Source organism: Hyperoodon ampullatus (genome assembly GCF_949752795.1).
Source record: "Hyperoodon ampullatus genome assembly, chromosome: 7".
Taxonomy (NCBI): Eukaryota; Metazoa; Chordata; class Mammalia; order Artiodactyla; family Ziphiidae; genus Hyperoodon; species Hyperoodon ampullatus.
The window spans coordinates 96640743-96656336 of NC_136920.1; the positions used below are offsets into that span (position 1 = coordinate 96640743).

The following is a 15594-nucleotide window of genomic DNA, read 5'->3' on the forward strand; positions in this document are numbered from 1 at the left end:
GGTGCCCCTGTCCCCGCCGCCCCACGTCAGTGTTGCCAGTCCGCAGGAGTCACACAGGGCAGCCCGAGATGTGTGACATGGTCTCGGGAGGTGGCTTACTGTTTCTGGTCATACCATCCTTCCCCCACCCCGCCCCAATGCCACCGGTTCCCCGTGGTTCCTCTAGGTTCTGAGTGAGGCAAGCAGCAAAGAGGGGACAGGAGAACGCTTTATCATCAGAGGGAGTAAAGTTGCAGGCAGCAACTCGGACACTTGGTCTGGACGCAGGAGAGGCCAGGCTGCCTGCCGGCTCAGGGCTCAGGGCCTCAGTAGCGGTACACCTTCAGTCTGTTGTTCTCATCCAGGCCCAGCCGCAGGAGGTCGGAACCAGCCGTTGGCTTGGGCACTGAGGAGAAGAGACATCTGGCCACAAGGTGAAGGAAAACTCTGCAGTCAGCTGAGCACGCCTGGGGAAGGGTCACAGGCCCAACGGGGTCCTCCTTGCACCCCCAGGGCCCACATGCCTTGGCAGTTACAGCAAGAAGGGATCGGGCTTTGGAGAGCAGCTAAAAAGATACGACTTGGGGTCATTCTTGTAATGTTCCAGCCACTTGCGGTGAGTCTTGATCATGTCCTGGAAGTTGGTGCTGCCCACCTCGGGGACTTGGGAGGGGGGACGCTGCAGGAGGCGGAGCTGCTCACTGTGGGGAGGGCAGAGGAGGCAGGAGTGCCAGAGGAGGTGGGGAGTCTCTGGAGCGAGGCAAGAATGCCCCTCGGGGAGGAGGAGCATCAGTTCCCAAAAGGGTGGATGCTCCTGACGGCGAGGCCGGTTCCCGGCCAATCTCATCTGCAAAAGCTTCCCTCTCTATCGACTCAAATACCTTCCCAGCATCAGCTCCCAAGTTGGCCAAAGGGTGAGAGGGGTTGTACTTATGGTTGGGGGCCTGCAGGGATACATCAGGGGCTACATCCGGTAAGGAATAAGACGAACGGGAAACTAACGACAGGTTTCAATAATTGCCCATCTGTCGCCCCCTCTCACTCCAGATGTTGCTCAGCGGGCCTGAGGGAAGAAGGCAGCCGTGTGATGCAGACAGAGAGCTCAGGGCAAGAGATGAAGGCCACACTCCAGAGCTGGAAGGGGCAGGGTCCCACCAGGGGCCCATTTCTCCCCAAGGTGCCACAGGGCAGCTTCCTCACAGGGCTGGATCAGGTAAGGCCCACTGGGCCCCACTGGGACCTCATCGGTTGGGACTTTTCGCTGGCTGCGGAGGTGCACCGCAGACCCAGGCAGCTTTGTGGCCTGGGGCCCTGCCTAACCACTCTGAGTGATGTGACAAGGAGTTCTGGTCCCCTCACAGGTCCCACCTGCCCAGGGAGCTGCAGCGAGCAGCTGAATGGTGTGGCTCCACCCTGAGCCCACAGGGAGGCTTACCTGGCAGACACATACCCCAGCCTGTTTTCCAGGGGGGCAGGGCCACTGCTGAGGAACGGGATGCCAGCTGGAAAAGTGGGAGGAAAGCGTTCAGAAATGGGCAGCGGTTCATCTGAGCCAGTCCCCTCCTGCCTTCCCTGAGAAACTGCAAAGGCACTGCCCCCCCAAACAAAAACAGGAAAAGCTTCTGTGGTTGGAGGTGAGAGAGAGAGGAGGGCCAGGAATGGTCCTATTCATTTTATTTCTAAAACTGAAATTATTTTAAATTTGGGTCGGGATAAGGAGACGAACTTTTTCCTTCAAATAACTGTTTTTATGGCTTTTCACATTCCTTAGCAGGGCTATGAGACCAGGGGAGGCCACATACAGCCAAGGGGTCATGAACCCTGGAGTCACAGAGACATGGGGTCAAAACCCAGTCTGTTGCTCACTCCCTGGGTACCCTGGAGCATATTATCAATACTTAACCTCTGAGTCTCAGTTTCCCCATCTGTAAAATGGGAATAAATATTATAACCTCAGAGGATTAATATAAGGACTAAATGAAAAACCATACATAAAATGCCTGGCCATAATATATATAAAACACACAAGATGGCAGCGATCCTGACACTGACAACAGTGACCTCCTAGGTTCGGCTGAGCTCTAGCATCCATCGTAAAGGCCCCATCCAGTAAACCGTCAAGACACACAGGGTCTCCAGCCACTGGACGAGCAGCAAGGTCCTCTCAGGCACCCACCACGGAGACGATGGGCCATGCCAAAGTTGGGGGCAAAGGGTAGGCAGAGGAGGAAGGCAGGGAGGCTGAGCCCAGAACCACGCATGGCCTAGAGGGAGGCTTACTTGGAAAATACTTGCGCCACTTCTCCACCAGGAAGTCATCCACGGTCTGAGACACGGAGGAGGAGAGCCGGGGGCCCAGTACTGGGTCCCAGGCCCACTGGGTGGACGTGGGGGGAGCCGGGGATGAGGTTGAGACCCGGGCCAGGGAGGGGTACGAGGGAGCGGGGGTGCTCCTGGAGGCCTGGGTGGGGAGCGGTGCGGGCGTGGAGGTGAAACGCGGCGGAGGCTGGGTGTTGAGGCTGCCCAGCACGCTGAGGACACCGTTGAGCTGGCCGCTGATCCGCTGCAGGGAGCTGCTCAGGTAGTGGATCTTGTTGGGGAAAGTGGGACTCGGGGTCGGGCCGACTGAAAAGGCAGAGGCAGAGGGTAGGGCAGGACTCGGGCTCGGGGCCCTGGAATGGCCCAGGCCAAGCTGACACTGTGCATCCTACTGGCCCACATCCCCACCCCTTCCCCATTCCTCCCAAGAAAAGCCACAGGGCTTCTGTGTTCCAGACAGGAAGCTGGGTGAGAGAAAGAGCATCCCCAGGGCGAGGGCCGCCACCCCTTTGTAGGCCACAGCTGCAGAGGGAGAAGAGCCTCCCTGGGGGGCGGGGGACGGCACCAGGCGGGACAGGCTAAGAGGGACCCCCGTCTCACTGTGCGGACCCTGCACGATCAGAAGGCTTCCCCTGAGCCTCTGGGCCCTGTGCGCTGGGAAACCCAGAGGGCTCACTCCTGCCCAAGCATCTGCTCCAGACACTGGCCCCCGGAGGCCCGCCACGCAGGGCTGCACCTCCGTTCCCCATGGATACCCCACTCACCGTGAGGCAGGGGGCAGGATTCGGAACTGTCACTGCTCCCGTCTTCCAGGTCGCTGAGGTCAAAGGTCACCACCTTCTTGGTGGGGGGTCCTCTCAGACTGTCTTCATCTGAAGCCTGGTGGGTGGAGCAGCAGTAAGGACTTGCCCTGTGCTTTCTGCCCTCGTGATACCGGAGGACTCGGTGGGTAGGCTCTCTGGGCCCAAAGTTCTAGGACAGGCATGTCATATAGGCTGCCTTACAGGTGAGGCTAAGAGAACTCAGCCACCGAAGATAGGGCAGTAGGGCCACCAGGACCAGGCAGACACCAACCCTTCACCCCCAGTAAACACTCCCCATGGTGTCTCTCCACCTAAGCTTCCCTCCTGTTGTACCTACACCTCTGGCATCTGGGGAAAAGGCTACAAGGCCCCAGGAAAGGTAGGGAAACCTTCTAGGAGCCTCTATTCCTGACACCCGGGGCAAACTTCTCCTCGGGCACCAGGGCGGGGGCCAGTCCCCTCCCAAGAACCTTCAGCAAGAGGCTCCGGGTCTGCTCAGGACCACTCAGCACAGATATCCAAAGCCCCAGACGTGTTCAACAAATTCAAAGCTGAAGCCACTGCCGTTTTCACCAGCCCAGAAGCCCTAAGCCTACTGCCAATCCTGGGCCCTAGCAGCCCAGCTGTCCCGACACAGGACCAAAGAACCCAACCAAATCCCGGGAACAGAGGGAGGCCACGGCGGCAATTGGGCTGCACCTCGTCCCAGAGAGAAGACTCCAGCTGATGCAGCTTCTCCTCCTTCTCCTTCAGCAGATCATGGCCTTTCCGCATGGCTGACTTCATCTCATCCAGGTGTCTGGTCTCCTGCAGCCAGGAAGAAAGGGGAGGAGAAAGACGGTGACTAACCACACAGGCAGATGCCGGAGGCCCAGCTCTGCCGTTTGTAGGCTGGCTGAGCTGGGTGATCTTGAACAAATTACTGAGCTCTCAGTCTGGATGTTCATCTAAAAAACAGAAATACTAATTCGTGAGAATTAGAAGAGATAGAGTATGCTACGTGCCCTCCACTAGGCCCACTCCTAATAAATTCTCAAATGGTTACTGTTAACCAAATGGTTATTATGATCACTGCTCCAACTACCAATACTATCAGCAGCAGCAGCAGGAAGGATTCAGCAGAGCAATGACAGGGCCTGGGGGTAGCATGCACAGGTCCCTGGGAAGGCTGCCCCTCTATCGGGACCAGCCTCTTGCCCTCTGCCACCCCCCAGCCCGGCTTAGGGGCCACAGCTCACCAGCTCTGAGCACCATCAGAATTCTAAGGGACCATGTATAATCGTCTGCCAAGACCCTCGAATGGCAGAGAGAGCTGTGATCCCACTGATAATAACCACGAAGTCTCTGCCTTTCATTGCAAATTAGGGCCTCAGAGAAGGAAACCAGAGAAGTAACTCAAGCTTATGCCGAGTGTGCTCAAAAGATTTTCACTTATGAGTGAAGTCTTGAGTGTGATGGAATGGCCAAGCACTGTGGAACTTCTCTCGTCTTCCCCTAGAAAAGGGGAATACCACTACTACCTTGCACGTCATCTATGGATATTGTGGGGCCCAAATGACTTCCTATTAGAGAAAGCATTGCACACACTGCACTGGCACGTAAATGTAAAGAAGCTTCCATCCTCGTGGAGATCGTATCCTGGATCTCCTGTCCGGTCTCCTTAGACTTGTCCAGTGACCGCAAGGCCCATGTGACCACTCTAGTGGAGTCCCCAGAATGATCAACTGAGGGCGAGCCCAAAGGGAGTGCCGCCGGCTGCCCCAGGCCTCCCCCACATGTCTGGCAGGCCCTCCCCCGGGCTCCTGACCTCCTCCAGGTCCTTGCACATGTCCTCCAGGGCCTTGGTGCCTGGCGGGTCTTTGGCCGCCTCCTGAGCGCTGGCCAGCTCGTGGCGCCAGTGCTGCTGGGCGGCCTTCAGAGCTGTCTGCCGCCTCCGCATGGAGCGCGTCTGCCGGACCAGGAACTCCTTGGCGCTGCAGAGAGCTACCTCCTCGGCAGAGAGGTAGTGCCGGGCGCTGCGGGGGGACAGGCCAGGGCGGGGGGTTGGAGGGGGAAACACACCCTCTGAGAACCCCTGCTGTGGGTCACGACCACCTCCCCAGCAGATGCCCATCCTGAGCACAGACTGCGGTGCTGGGGCCGGGCAGAGTGCGGGGACGTCGCCACTAAATACCCACAGAGCGTGGGGCACGTGCTGGGCTGAGTCCTCCCACCCTGACTGTGAAAGGGAGCGCGCCTGAGGCCTCCAGAGATGGCCAGACACTCCCATCAGCCTGACCCGCAAGCAGAGGTCAGCAGATGCCAGAGATCACCATGGGCACCTTCATGGCTTGTCAGAGATGGTTCCTCAGGCACCCAGGTCCCCTTCCCTGAACCGAGCCCCACTGGAGACCGCCGTCACGTTTCAGTCCACCCCGGCTCTGTGACGCAGGCACTCACTTACCCCTTCCTGGCATCCTCAATGCAAAATAAGACAGGTTATTGGAACTCACCTGTCCAAGGACAAGTCGGTCTCCTCCTTGCTCTGGGAGAGGGAAAAGGATACCTCTTTAGTCTGGTTCTAGGACACACAGTAGAAAAGGCTCATTGAAGGTAACATCAGATACACTACAGGCTCCAAGGACCCCGAAGTCCCTCCTAGTGGCCCAGACACAGCAATGGTTCTGCCAGCCGCTGGACTATTCACTTACAGATATAATCTGACGGATGGAGAAGGGGACTAGGAATGATAAGAATAGGAGGCTAAGGTTCTATGCAGAACAGAGCCAGGACCCCTCCAGGAGCCCAGAGCCTTCCTGGAGCCCCACGGCCCGGTGCCCCACCCCCTCCCGGTGCACTCTTGGAGGCCCACCCCCTCCTGGTGCCTGGAGCCTTGCCCTAGCCCAGCCACCTTGACCCTCCCAAGGCACAGAAAAGCTCACCGTCCCAAGGGATTTCCTCAGGTCCTCAATGTGGAGATCAGGCTCAAAACGTGGGGAAGCATTACCCTCCTCTACCGCCAGCTCTTTCAACAAGTCCTGCTTCCTCTGAGCTTTGGCCTCCAGGTCACTGTGGTGGGAGACGGGGCGTGGAGGCGGGGGGAGGCAGGGTCACATGACGAAGCAGGCCAGGCAGCACACTGTCAGGACTCCTGGGGGGAAGTGGGGAGAGCCACCTCCATCCCTTCACTCCTGTCAAAGACCCTGGAGGCAGAGCTGGGGCGGGAACAGTAGAACCAGGGACCCCCGGCTACTCACAGCCCCGACTCCCTACAAAACGCAGCCCCTCCACCCGGCCCCACCTCTGCCTGTTAACTGGGCCGTGAGTAGACAGGGCCCATGAGCAGCAGAGGTCAGAGGGCAGGCGAGAGGCAGTAGGGGTGGCTAAATGCAGGGGTACAGACCACCTGACATGCTTCTGCAGCCTCTGACACTGGGTCTGCAGCAAATCCACCTGGGACTCCAGCTCCAATTTGCGGGCCTGAAGCTCCTCGAGGATTCTTCGGAGCTGCCGGTTTGACTCCAGCAGGTGGCTGTGCTCCTTCTTCGCCTCCTCCAGGTGCTGATGGGTGGCTGCGGCTTCCTGGGGGCAGGAGGAAAGAGAGACACACCCAGAGACATGGGGGGTGGGGGGGCGGGGCGGGGCAGCACCAGACAACAGGGAAGAGCAATGGGGAGAGGATGGAACCAGGCCCACTGAAGGCCTGTGTCTGCCTTCAGCGGCAGTGTCCCCCACCAGGCCCACCCCCAGCGGCTCCTGAGCTGGTCCCACACGCTGGAGCTATTTGTGCAATAGCAGCCAACATAGTCTGGAACCCAACTCCGTGGACAGATCAGGTGAACAAAGGGGTGGGGGAAGGAAGGAAATGGAATAGGGGAGATAGAGGAGGGAGGACAGGAGCGGCCGACAAACCTCGCTCTCCAGCGCAAACTGCCTCTGCACATCGAGGAGCTGCTGCTTCTCCTTCCGGGCGGCCTCCTCCTGCGGGCGAAGGAAAGGACCAGCCATTTGGCCATCTCCGGGCCCCGGGTCCTCTCCTGGGGAAGCTGACTCCAAGGTCCAGGGTCCCTGAGAACCTGTCCTCCGCCCCCGCTCCCGCACCTGGACATCGAGCTGAGCCAATCTGGCCTTGACGTCCTTGGTTCTGGTTTCAAGCTCCACCTCTAAATCTTGGAGTTTCCTTTCCTGCACAGAAGTGTAGGTGGAGAGAAAGACGTGAGCGTAGCAAGAGCACAGGCACGCGCTGAGCGGCAGGAGGGGTTTGGGACCTACCACCCCATACCGCCCGCTCCAAGCTGGGCTGGCTTCCCCCACTTGCCCCCACAGCCTCCCAGCACAGCACCACCTCTCGTCTATTTCAGCGGGGGCAAGGACAGGCGAAGGCACCAACCCCGAGGCCCTGGGGCTGCCGACCTCCACCTCTAGTCCTGGGGATGCTCTCTGGCCCAGAAAACAAAAGCGCAAGGATGCCCCAGCTTGCGCATGGCCAGCGAGAGACCCCCCACCCCTGAAGCTGTCAGGCTCCGTCTGCTGCTGCTGCAGTGCCGGCCCCCAGCACTTTTCTACCCGGGGTGGAGGGGTCGGGCAGGGCGGGCCCCAAGAGACCGTCAGTCCAGGGCCCCCACCTGCTCCCGGGGCCGCCGCCGCAGGTCCTCGAGCTGCCGGTCCTGCTCCTGCCTCGCTGTCTCCAACTCCCGCTCGTGGGCCCTGCGCAGGCGCTCCAGCTCTCCCGTCAGGTGCCCCAGGAGTTCGGCCCGCTGCTTCCTCTCCTGCACGGACAGTGGGGCCGCCGGTGGGAAACCACAGCCGCCCTTCCCACCCCTAAAACCACAGCCCACCCTGCAGCCTTGGGTCAGTGCCATCAGGGACCCCAACAGGCCTCTAAGGCCGGCTCTTGGAGAAACGCAGGAGAGCACTGAGGATGGCGAGGTCCCGCCCCCAGAAAGCCTGCACCCCGGCTCTCTGCTGCTGAACCAACGCTGGTCAGACGTGCTGAGAAATCCCTGGGTGGAAGCCGGCCTCTCCCACCACCCCTGCACGTACAGCCTTCCTTCCTTAAGGGAAGAGAGACCGTTACTAAATTCTCACTCTTCCTCAGCAAGGGCAGAACTGGTTTGGGAAGGGAGTCAACTACATTTCACCACGACGGGCCCCTATTTCTGCCCTGGTGCAAAGAGTCTGGGATACCGGTTCCAGTTACTGGAGGAGTAGCCTAGAAACCCCGGGTAGAGGCCTGGCTCTGGGCTAAAGTCAGCCACCAGCCCTCCCCCTCGTCCACCCCCAACGTGAGCAAGCCGGCATGGGTCCACTTAAGTCACTGAACGTTCCCACCGAAGGCTGAAGTTGGGCAGATAATATCTAAATACTGGCTGGCTCTCGCCAGTCTATTTCCTGGTGTCCTGGAATTTCTATTAACCCTGGTGGCACGGTGTTGGGTGGTTAAAATTGAAGACTTTGTAGTCAGACAGTCTGGCTTGGATCCTAGCTCCTCTACTTACTAGCAAGGGTGGGCTTGGGAGAGTTGCTTACACTCCCCAAGTCTCAGTTCCCTCTTTTTAAAATGGAGATAATGATAGTATGAACCCCCTGAGAGTGTCGTGAGGACTAAATGAGGTAATATACAAAGAGGTTAGGACAGTGCCCGGCACGTCGTACAAGCTCAATACACGTCGGCTATTATTAATATGAGAGCAAAGTACAGCCTGCTGATGGGGAGAAATCACTCCTCACCTAATGCTTTAGTAAAAAGGCAAAACACGATCTCACCATTGCAGGGTGCCAGGAAAGAAAGCCTCCCACCATCCCTGACCACAGGTGGTCCCCTTCCCAGGCCCTCTGGCCCGCTGGGAATGACCCCAGTGTATGTGTGTGTGTGTGTGTGTGTGTGTGTGTGCGCGTGCACATGCAGGGAACGTGGTGAAGTCACCTCGGGGTGTGTGTGTGGTGTGTGTGGGTGTGTGTATGTGTGTGTGGTGTGTGTGTATGTGTGTGAGACCCCCGGTCTGTGTGTGGGGTGTGTGTGGGGTGTGTGTGTGTGTGTGTGTGTGTGTGTGACCCTGGAGTGTGTTGTGTGTGTCTCTGTGTGTGTGGTGTGTGTGTGGGGGTGTGTGGGGGCTGTGTGTGTGCGCACGTGCACGCACATGCACGTGCCAAGGAACGTGGTGAAGTCACCTCAGGGTGTGGTGTGTGTGCGCACACGTGCACGCACATGCACATGCCAGGGAACGTGGTGAAGTCACCTCGGGGTGTGTGGGGGGTGTGTGTGTGACCCCGGTGTTGTGTGTGTGTGTGTGTGCGCATGCACGCACATGCACGTGCCAGGGAACGTGGTGAGGTCACCTCGGCTTCATACTGCTCCCTGGCCTCAGCCACCACTCGCTGATGCTCCTCCTTCATCTTGTCCATCTTCCTCTCGTGTTCCCTCTCCACCTCCTGGCGCTTCTCTCTCAGGAGGCCACTGAGCTGCAGGGCAGGCAGCAGGGATGTGACATGCAGGACTGAGGCTGGAGCAGCACCCGGGGACTGAAGCACTTGAAGGGACTCATACACACATGTGACACAACCTCCCCAACATCCCCACGTGCACACGTCAGGTGACATACACAGGGCCACACCCAGCACGCCCTCCTCCTCACATATAGGGCATGGGGGTGGAGAAGCACTTGGCCTCCGGGGAACTAAGGCATAAAAACGGACCCTGAAGTCCTGACCCCAGCTGAGCTGTCCAAAGCAAAGCAGAGGACCCCTGGGCCAGGATGGCTCGGCCGACCGTCAGAGTGTCCACGACAGGTACACAGAGTCAGAGGAGCAGACCAGCACTCACCTCTTGCTCATACTCGAGAACGTGGTAAACCTTCTGATGAGCTCTCTGCTCTGCCCGCCCAAGGCTCTCCTGCAGCTGGGCCTCCTCTTTCCGATGAGCTTCCTCCATCTTCTTCTGGAGGCTGGAGACCACCTGAGGAGGCACCCGCACAGGGCAGCGTGACCCGCAGAGAGCACTGCAGAGTGGCCGCGGGGGACTCGCTTCCCAGGGTCCCAGCACCCATCCCCCGGGGGCTGCAGGAGAGGGAGACTCCCTCCGTAGGGGACGGGGTGCGGGGAAAGGGGTCCCGCGGCTCACACCCCAGGATGCCCAGGGTCTGCCCCGCCGGCCAGGGCCACCGCCCCTCACCTCCCTGTGCTTGGCCTCCAGCGAGGAAGAGAGCCGCTCCAGCTCCGCCCTGTGCTCCCTCTCCAGCGCTGCCACCGCCTGGGGCAGAACAGAGGGCCTGTGAGGACACAGGGCAGGCTGGCCCGGCTCCGACCTGAGACGAGGAAGAGCCAGAAGACCACCCCCAATGCCTCTCAAGCTAAGCACTCAAGGGGAACCGCAGGCACATCTTTGTTCCTCCGAAATAACTGTCCCTCAAGTCTGCACCTCGCAAACGAACAGGGACATGAAGGCCAGAGTGGAGGGGCCTTTCAGTAAGGCTCGGTCACGGCTTCCATTCCCCTGCCTCTAGGCCACCGGTACATAGGCAACACTCCTGCCTGTGCATAAGCGCCAGGCAGGGAGGCCTGCACATCTCAGCACCACCTCCCAGAGCGCGTGCAGTACAATGACGTCCCCACACCCCCATGCCTCGCTGCAGGCTCCCCGGGCCTGAGAGCTGAAACTCCACCCATCACCAAAAGAAAACAAAAGTCCCACGTGGCCTATTACCTACTTCAGCCTCTTACCTAGAGACAGACCCACTGGACTGGAGGGACAGGGAGTAAGGACAAAGGAGAAAAAAATCCTCTGAGCGGGCTAGCCTCTCACTCTGAGGCCGGGGAGGAAAGGAGAGAAACGCGAGGTCCTCACAGCTGCCCCTCAGGGACAAGGACAAGGACAGGGCCCCTTTGTCTCAAGAGCTCTGGTCTGGTTTAAGTTCTTTCAGTCATGAAATCTTCCCAAATCCAAAGGCCAGGTCCACACGGGCCCAGACAGCCGGCCCAACGTCTCGTTGTCCATCCACACAGACACCCGCTCTCCACCTGGCTCCCCACCCTGCGCCCCAAGGCTGGCGCTTCCTCTTCCTCAGCGCTCAGTCCCTCCCCAGGCAGCCCAGGATCACACGGGGCGGGGAGGGGGCCGCTCACGTCTTTCCTCTCCCCTTCCAGCTGCTCCCTCAGCTGCTGCAAGGCCCTCTCCTTCTCCGCGTTCAGGGAGGCCTGCTCTCTCTTCTCCGAAGCCTCCATGTCTTCCCTGAGACGCTCCAGCGTCTGCCTATTTCTCTCTTCCAAGCTGGCCCTCTCAGCCTTCTGTAGAGACTCCAGCTGTTCTCGCAGCCTCTGCAGGGAAGCCTCGTGCTCGGCCCTGGGCAGACAAGCGGGTGAGGATGGGCCTGGGCACTGGGGGAGGCGGGGGTGGACCTCCAGGGGGCCGGGCAGCCCATAGCCCGCACTCACCTGATTTGGTCCTTATCCGCTTCCACGCTGCACTGCACCTGGGCGCAGAGCCGGGACAGCCTCTGGCCTTCCTTCTCTGTCACCAGGCTCTCCTCTTCCTCGGTGGCTCTCTGCAGCTGCTCCGTCAGGGAACTGTGAAGCAAAGCAACGGCAAGTTTGTTGGCGGGACCACAAGGCCTTCCCTGTTTTAGGCATAACCCCTGGCTCTCGACCCCCAAAAGCCCGTAGCCTGCCTGTGAAGCTTCCTCTTTTTTTTTTTTTTTTAATTCATTATTTATTTTTGGCTGCCTTGGGTCTTTGTTGCTGCACGCAGGCTTTCTCTAGTTGCAGCGAGTGGGGACTACTCTTCGTTGCGGTGCGCGGGCTTCTCATTGCGGTGGCTTCACTTGTTGCAGAGCACGGGCTCTAGACATGCAGGCTTCAGTAGTTGTGGCACGTGGGCTCAGTAGTTGTGGCACACGGGCTTAGTCACTACACGACATGGGGGATCTTCCTGGACCAGGGCTCAAACCTGTGTCCCCTGCACTGGCAGGTGGATTCTCAACCACTGCACCACCAGGGAGGTCTGAAGCTTCCTAAGTCTTAAAGACGAGTCTAACCTCAGCCTCTGGGTCCTGCTGCCTCCCTCTAATACCTCCCCGGGTTAGAGGGGCTAGGAACCACCTGCTCTTTGCCGCCGGAAGCAGATTGCAGGCTCCTTGATCCCAGCACCGCATTTCTGCCAAAGGCTCCCCTCGGCCTCCAGGTTCACCTCGGTGGCGTTCACTCAAGGGGGGATCCAGTCTGACTCCAGCCCAGCTCTGGCCACAGCAGATGAGCCACCCCCTCTAAACCCCACTATACTCTTCCCTGCCTCTTGGCCTTTGTTCATGCTGGTTCCCCCGTCTAGAATCCCCTTTCCTACCTGACGAACCCATGTTCCTTGTCCAACACCCAGCTCCCTCCTCTCAGAGAAGTCTTTCCAAGTTCATCAGTTACCTTTCTGCTCCCAACACACTTTATATGAGGACCTTTCTTATCCATGCCCTCGGTGCCACACATCACACTGCACAATAATTAATTAATCTTTTGTATGTGTGTTTTCCTTACAAGCCTGGAAGCTTCTCCAGAGAAAGAGTCTTGTCTTAAAACCTGTTTTATCCTAAGTGCCAAACACAGTAACAGATACGAAGTAGATACTCAATGCATGTTTGTTGAATTGAACAGCATCACCCAGGCCTAAACTACAAGCAAGCTTTGATTATCTATGAGGGGTGTCTTACTTGCAGACTAACGATAGTAACCATCTCATCCCAAGCAGACAACCCTCCTGCGGCCCCCACGTGACCAGGGGCTGTGTGCTGTGCATGATTCAGAAGACAATTTCTTTGAAAAGCTTCTGGAGTGAATTCCAAAGCCAGAAAAGATTTAGGTTCATTTCCTATTTTAAGTTATCAGCACCACTGCTCTCTTCCATGATGAGAGAAAATTTGAGTGAAGTAAAAATCCTTCCTTCTAGATTCCCCAGAAACCCTTTCTCTTCATCCCGTGGCCAAATGTTACATGTAGCACCGCAGAATGGCAGAGCTGGAAGGGTCTTTAGAGGTTAAGTCCTGCATTTTACAACTCTCTCTCTTCATGTTACAACTAAACTCAACCTCCTCATTTTGTAACTAAAGAAACTGAGAGTTAGCCTGTCTGCCTTCCTGCCTGCTTTCTCATTCGAGAAATATTTGCTACAAGGTCAGCTAGGGTTTCCAGAAATTTCTACCTAGTGGCAGTCTCCCAGCAGAGAGGAGGCCCCACCCCTCAGAAAGGCTCACACGTAAACAGAAACAGGGTTCTCGTGATAAACTACTTTGAAGACAGCCAGGCAAGGCGCTGCCCACAGAGAAACCACTTAGTCAAGACCGCTGACACTGTACTGATTTCGACTGAAAATATTTACAATCAAGAGCCACCATTTATTGAGCAGCTACTGTGTTTCAGGCCCTGAGTTGGACACTTTTGGCAGGCTGGTTTTCACCACGACTTAAGAGGTCTCTGGGAGGCCCCCTCTGCAGTTGGGGGGTTTGGGGAGGGACAAAAGGCACAGTCAGCCCAGCTGAGGGTGACCGGGAAGAGAGAGGAGCCTGGTAGGTGGGCAGGGAGACACCACGGGGATTTCCTCCCTGGCACTGTCTCTCAAGGTAAGCTGAGTTGCACCCTGTTTGGGTGGACCCCCACCCCAAGTTTCAGTTGGCTGGAAGAGGAGGATGCTGTGGGAAGATCTGTTCTCTGGGATGCACTCTGGCTGGGGATCCAGGAGGGGTGACATAAGGATGGACCCAGGGTCAGTAGATCCTGTGTTGGGCTAATGAGAGAGACTGTCCCCAACCCTCTAGGTAGTTGGGTGTTGGTTTTGTTAGTTTCTCTAAATTAAGCATAAATATTTTTATAAGTCTTTGCTACATATGATAGAAAAATAGCAAGTCTCTAGCACTTTCGGATGTTCTGTCCAAGAGGACAAGATTTAGCCTGTAGTTTAATTGCCAAGTAAGTGAAATATATTGACATCTTTTTGTAGCACCTTTCCCATCCTGGGACTGTGACAGAGATTGCTTATTACCCTCTCAATATCCATTCTCCCATTTTTCTTTACTAAGAGAACCCTGATTTTTTTCTATCAGGTACAGAGGACCATCTGAAGGACTACATTTCCCAGTTACCCTCTGCAACCAGAGGTAGCCAGCCAGATATAAGTGGAAATTATTGGGTAAAGTTTCCAGGAAAACTCCTTTAAAGAATAAGCAGAAGTTATTGGGTAAAGTTTCCAGGAAAGCGCCTTCAAAGGGACTGAATGAGCTAGAAAGTGCCCGTAATCTTCCTGCCTGGAGCACAGATACGATGGCTGGAGATCCAGCAGCTATACTGGACTGTAAAGAGACACTGAGAGTAAAACCCAGCACTAAAGATGGCAGAGAGATGAAAGGAGACCAGGGACCTGGTGACTCTGTGGAGCCATCATGCCAGCCCTGAACTGCCTTTTCCTATAAAAATAAAACTCCAGCATACATACACACAATCCTGTACACGCAGGCCCAGCCCAGGCTTCCATGTCACATTTGTCTAGGGCCTCGCAGACAGCTACTCAAAGAGTAGGAACCCACATAGAAACTTCTGGGTCCGAGAGCACCTCACACCATATCACGTGGCCCCTCCCTATCTCACTGGGTTCCAACAGGGCCCTGACTCCCAAGAGAGAGGACGATGTAGTTGTTCTCCGGAGACAAACCACCTGGGTTAATCCGGGCTCTGCTGCTTACGAGCCTCCATACCTGGGACAAGCTACTTAACCTTTCTGTGCCTCAGTTTGTCTGTATTATAGATGCTACAAAACAGAGTTGATGACGACACCTTGTAAGGGCCATTCCGAGGACTGAACAAATTAATAGACATAAAGTATATGGATCAGGGGCTTCCCTGGTGGCGCAGTGGTTGAGAGTCTGCCTGCCGATGCACGGGACGCGGGTTCGTGCCCCGGTCTGGGAGGATCCCGCATGCCGCGGAGCGGCTGGGCCCATGAGCCATGGCCGCTGAGCCTGCGCGTCCAGAGCCTGTGCTCCACAACGGGAGAGGCCACGACAGTGAGAGGCCCGCATACTGCAAAAAAAAAGTATATGGATCAGTGTAATCTCTCAAAAAATGTTAGCTACCCTTATTATGATCACGCCTCCCAAGTCCTCCCGAAAAAGAGGAAAGGCACGATCCCTGGCCAGGGAGCCCACCCCTCCACATGGGCCACTGAGGAGCAGTCCTGGAGGGGCCCCGGGCATCCCCGTGGCTGCCAGGGCGGGAGAAGGGTGTCCCCGCACAGCCGGGGCGGCTGGGCTGGGGGCGGGGCGGGACCTGAGCGCCTTCTCTTTCTGCCGGTGAAGCTGCAGGGTCTCCGCCTCCTCCTCCTGCCACAGCTTCTCCTGCAGCCGCTGCATCTTCTCTTGCTTGGACTCCAGGAGCCACCTCTGCCCTTGCTCGAGTTCTTGGGCCACCACCTCCTCCGAGGCCTTCACTGCAGCCTCTGAGAGCTGCTCTGGGGGAGCCGCAGGCTCTGTAGATTGCCTGCCAA

At 57.4% G+C, this 15594-nt stretch overlaps 1 protein-coding gene across 1 annotated transcript in view; it reads right to left on the reverse strand.

Annotated features, from left to right (window-relative positions):
* Positions 1–201: 201 nt before the first annotated feature.
* CEP164 (centrosomal protein 164) overlaps positions 202–15594 on the reverse strand; it is a 71017-nt gene continuing 55624 nt past the window's right edge. Inside the window, exons 14-32 of the mRNA XM_079707484.1 lie at positions 15378–15587; positions 11511–11642; positions 11202–11418; positions 10252–10329; positions 9904–10035; positions 9420–9542; positions 7706–7849; positions 7182–7265; positions 6993–7061; positions 6487–6662; positions 6023–6149; positions 5594–5661; positions 4909–5116; positions 3801–3908; positions 3063–3177; positions 2260–2604; positions 1415–1481; positions 558–680; positions 202–402 (exon numbers count right to left, since the gene is read on the reverse strand). Coding sequence (XP_079563610.1) covers positions 306–402; positions 558–680; positions 1415–1481; positions 2260–2604; positions 3063–3177; positions 3801–3908; positions 4909–5116; positions 5594–5661; positions 6023–6149; positions 6487–6662; positions 6993–7061; positions 7182–7265; positions 7706–7849; positions 9420–9542; positions 9904–10035; positions 10252–10329; positions 11202–11418; positions 11511–11642; positions 15378–15587 — 2623 coding nt within the window. The 3' untranslated portion in view covers positions 202–305. The remainder of the gene's footprint in view (positions 403–557; positions 681–1414; positions 1482–2259; positions 2605–3062; positions 3178–3800; positions 3909–4908; positions 5117–5593; positions 5662–6022; positions 6150–6486; positions 6663–6992; positions 7062–7181; positions 7266–7705; positions 7850–9419; positions 9543–9903; positions 10036–10251; positions 10330–11201; positions 11419–11510; positions 11643–15377; positions 15588–15594) is intronic.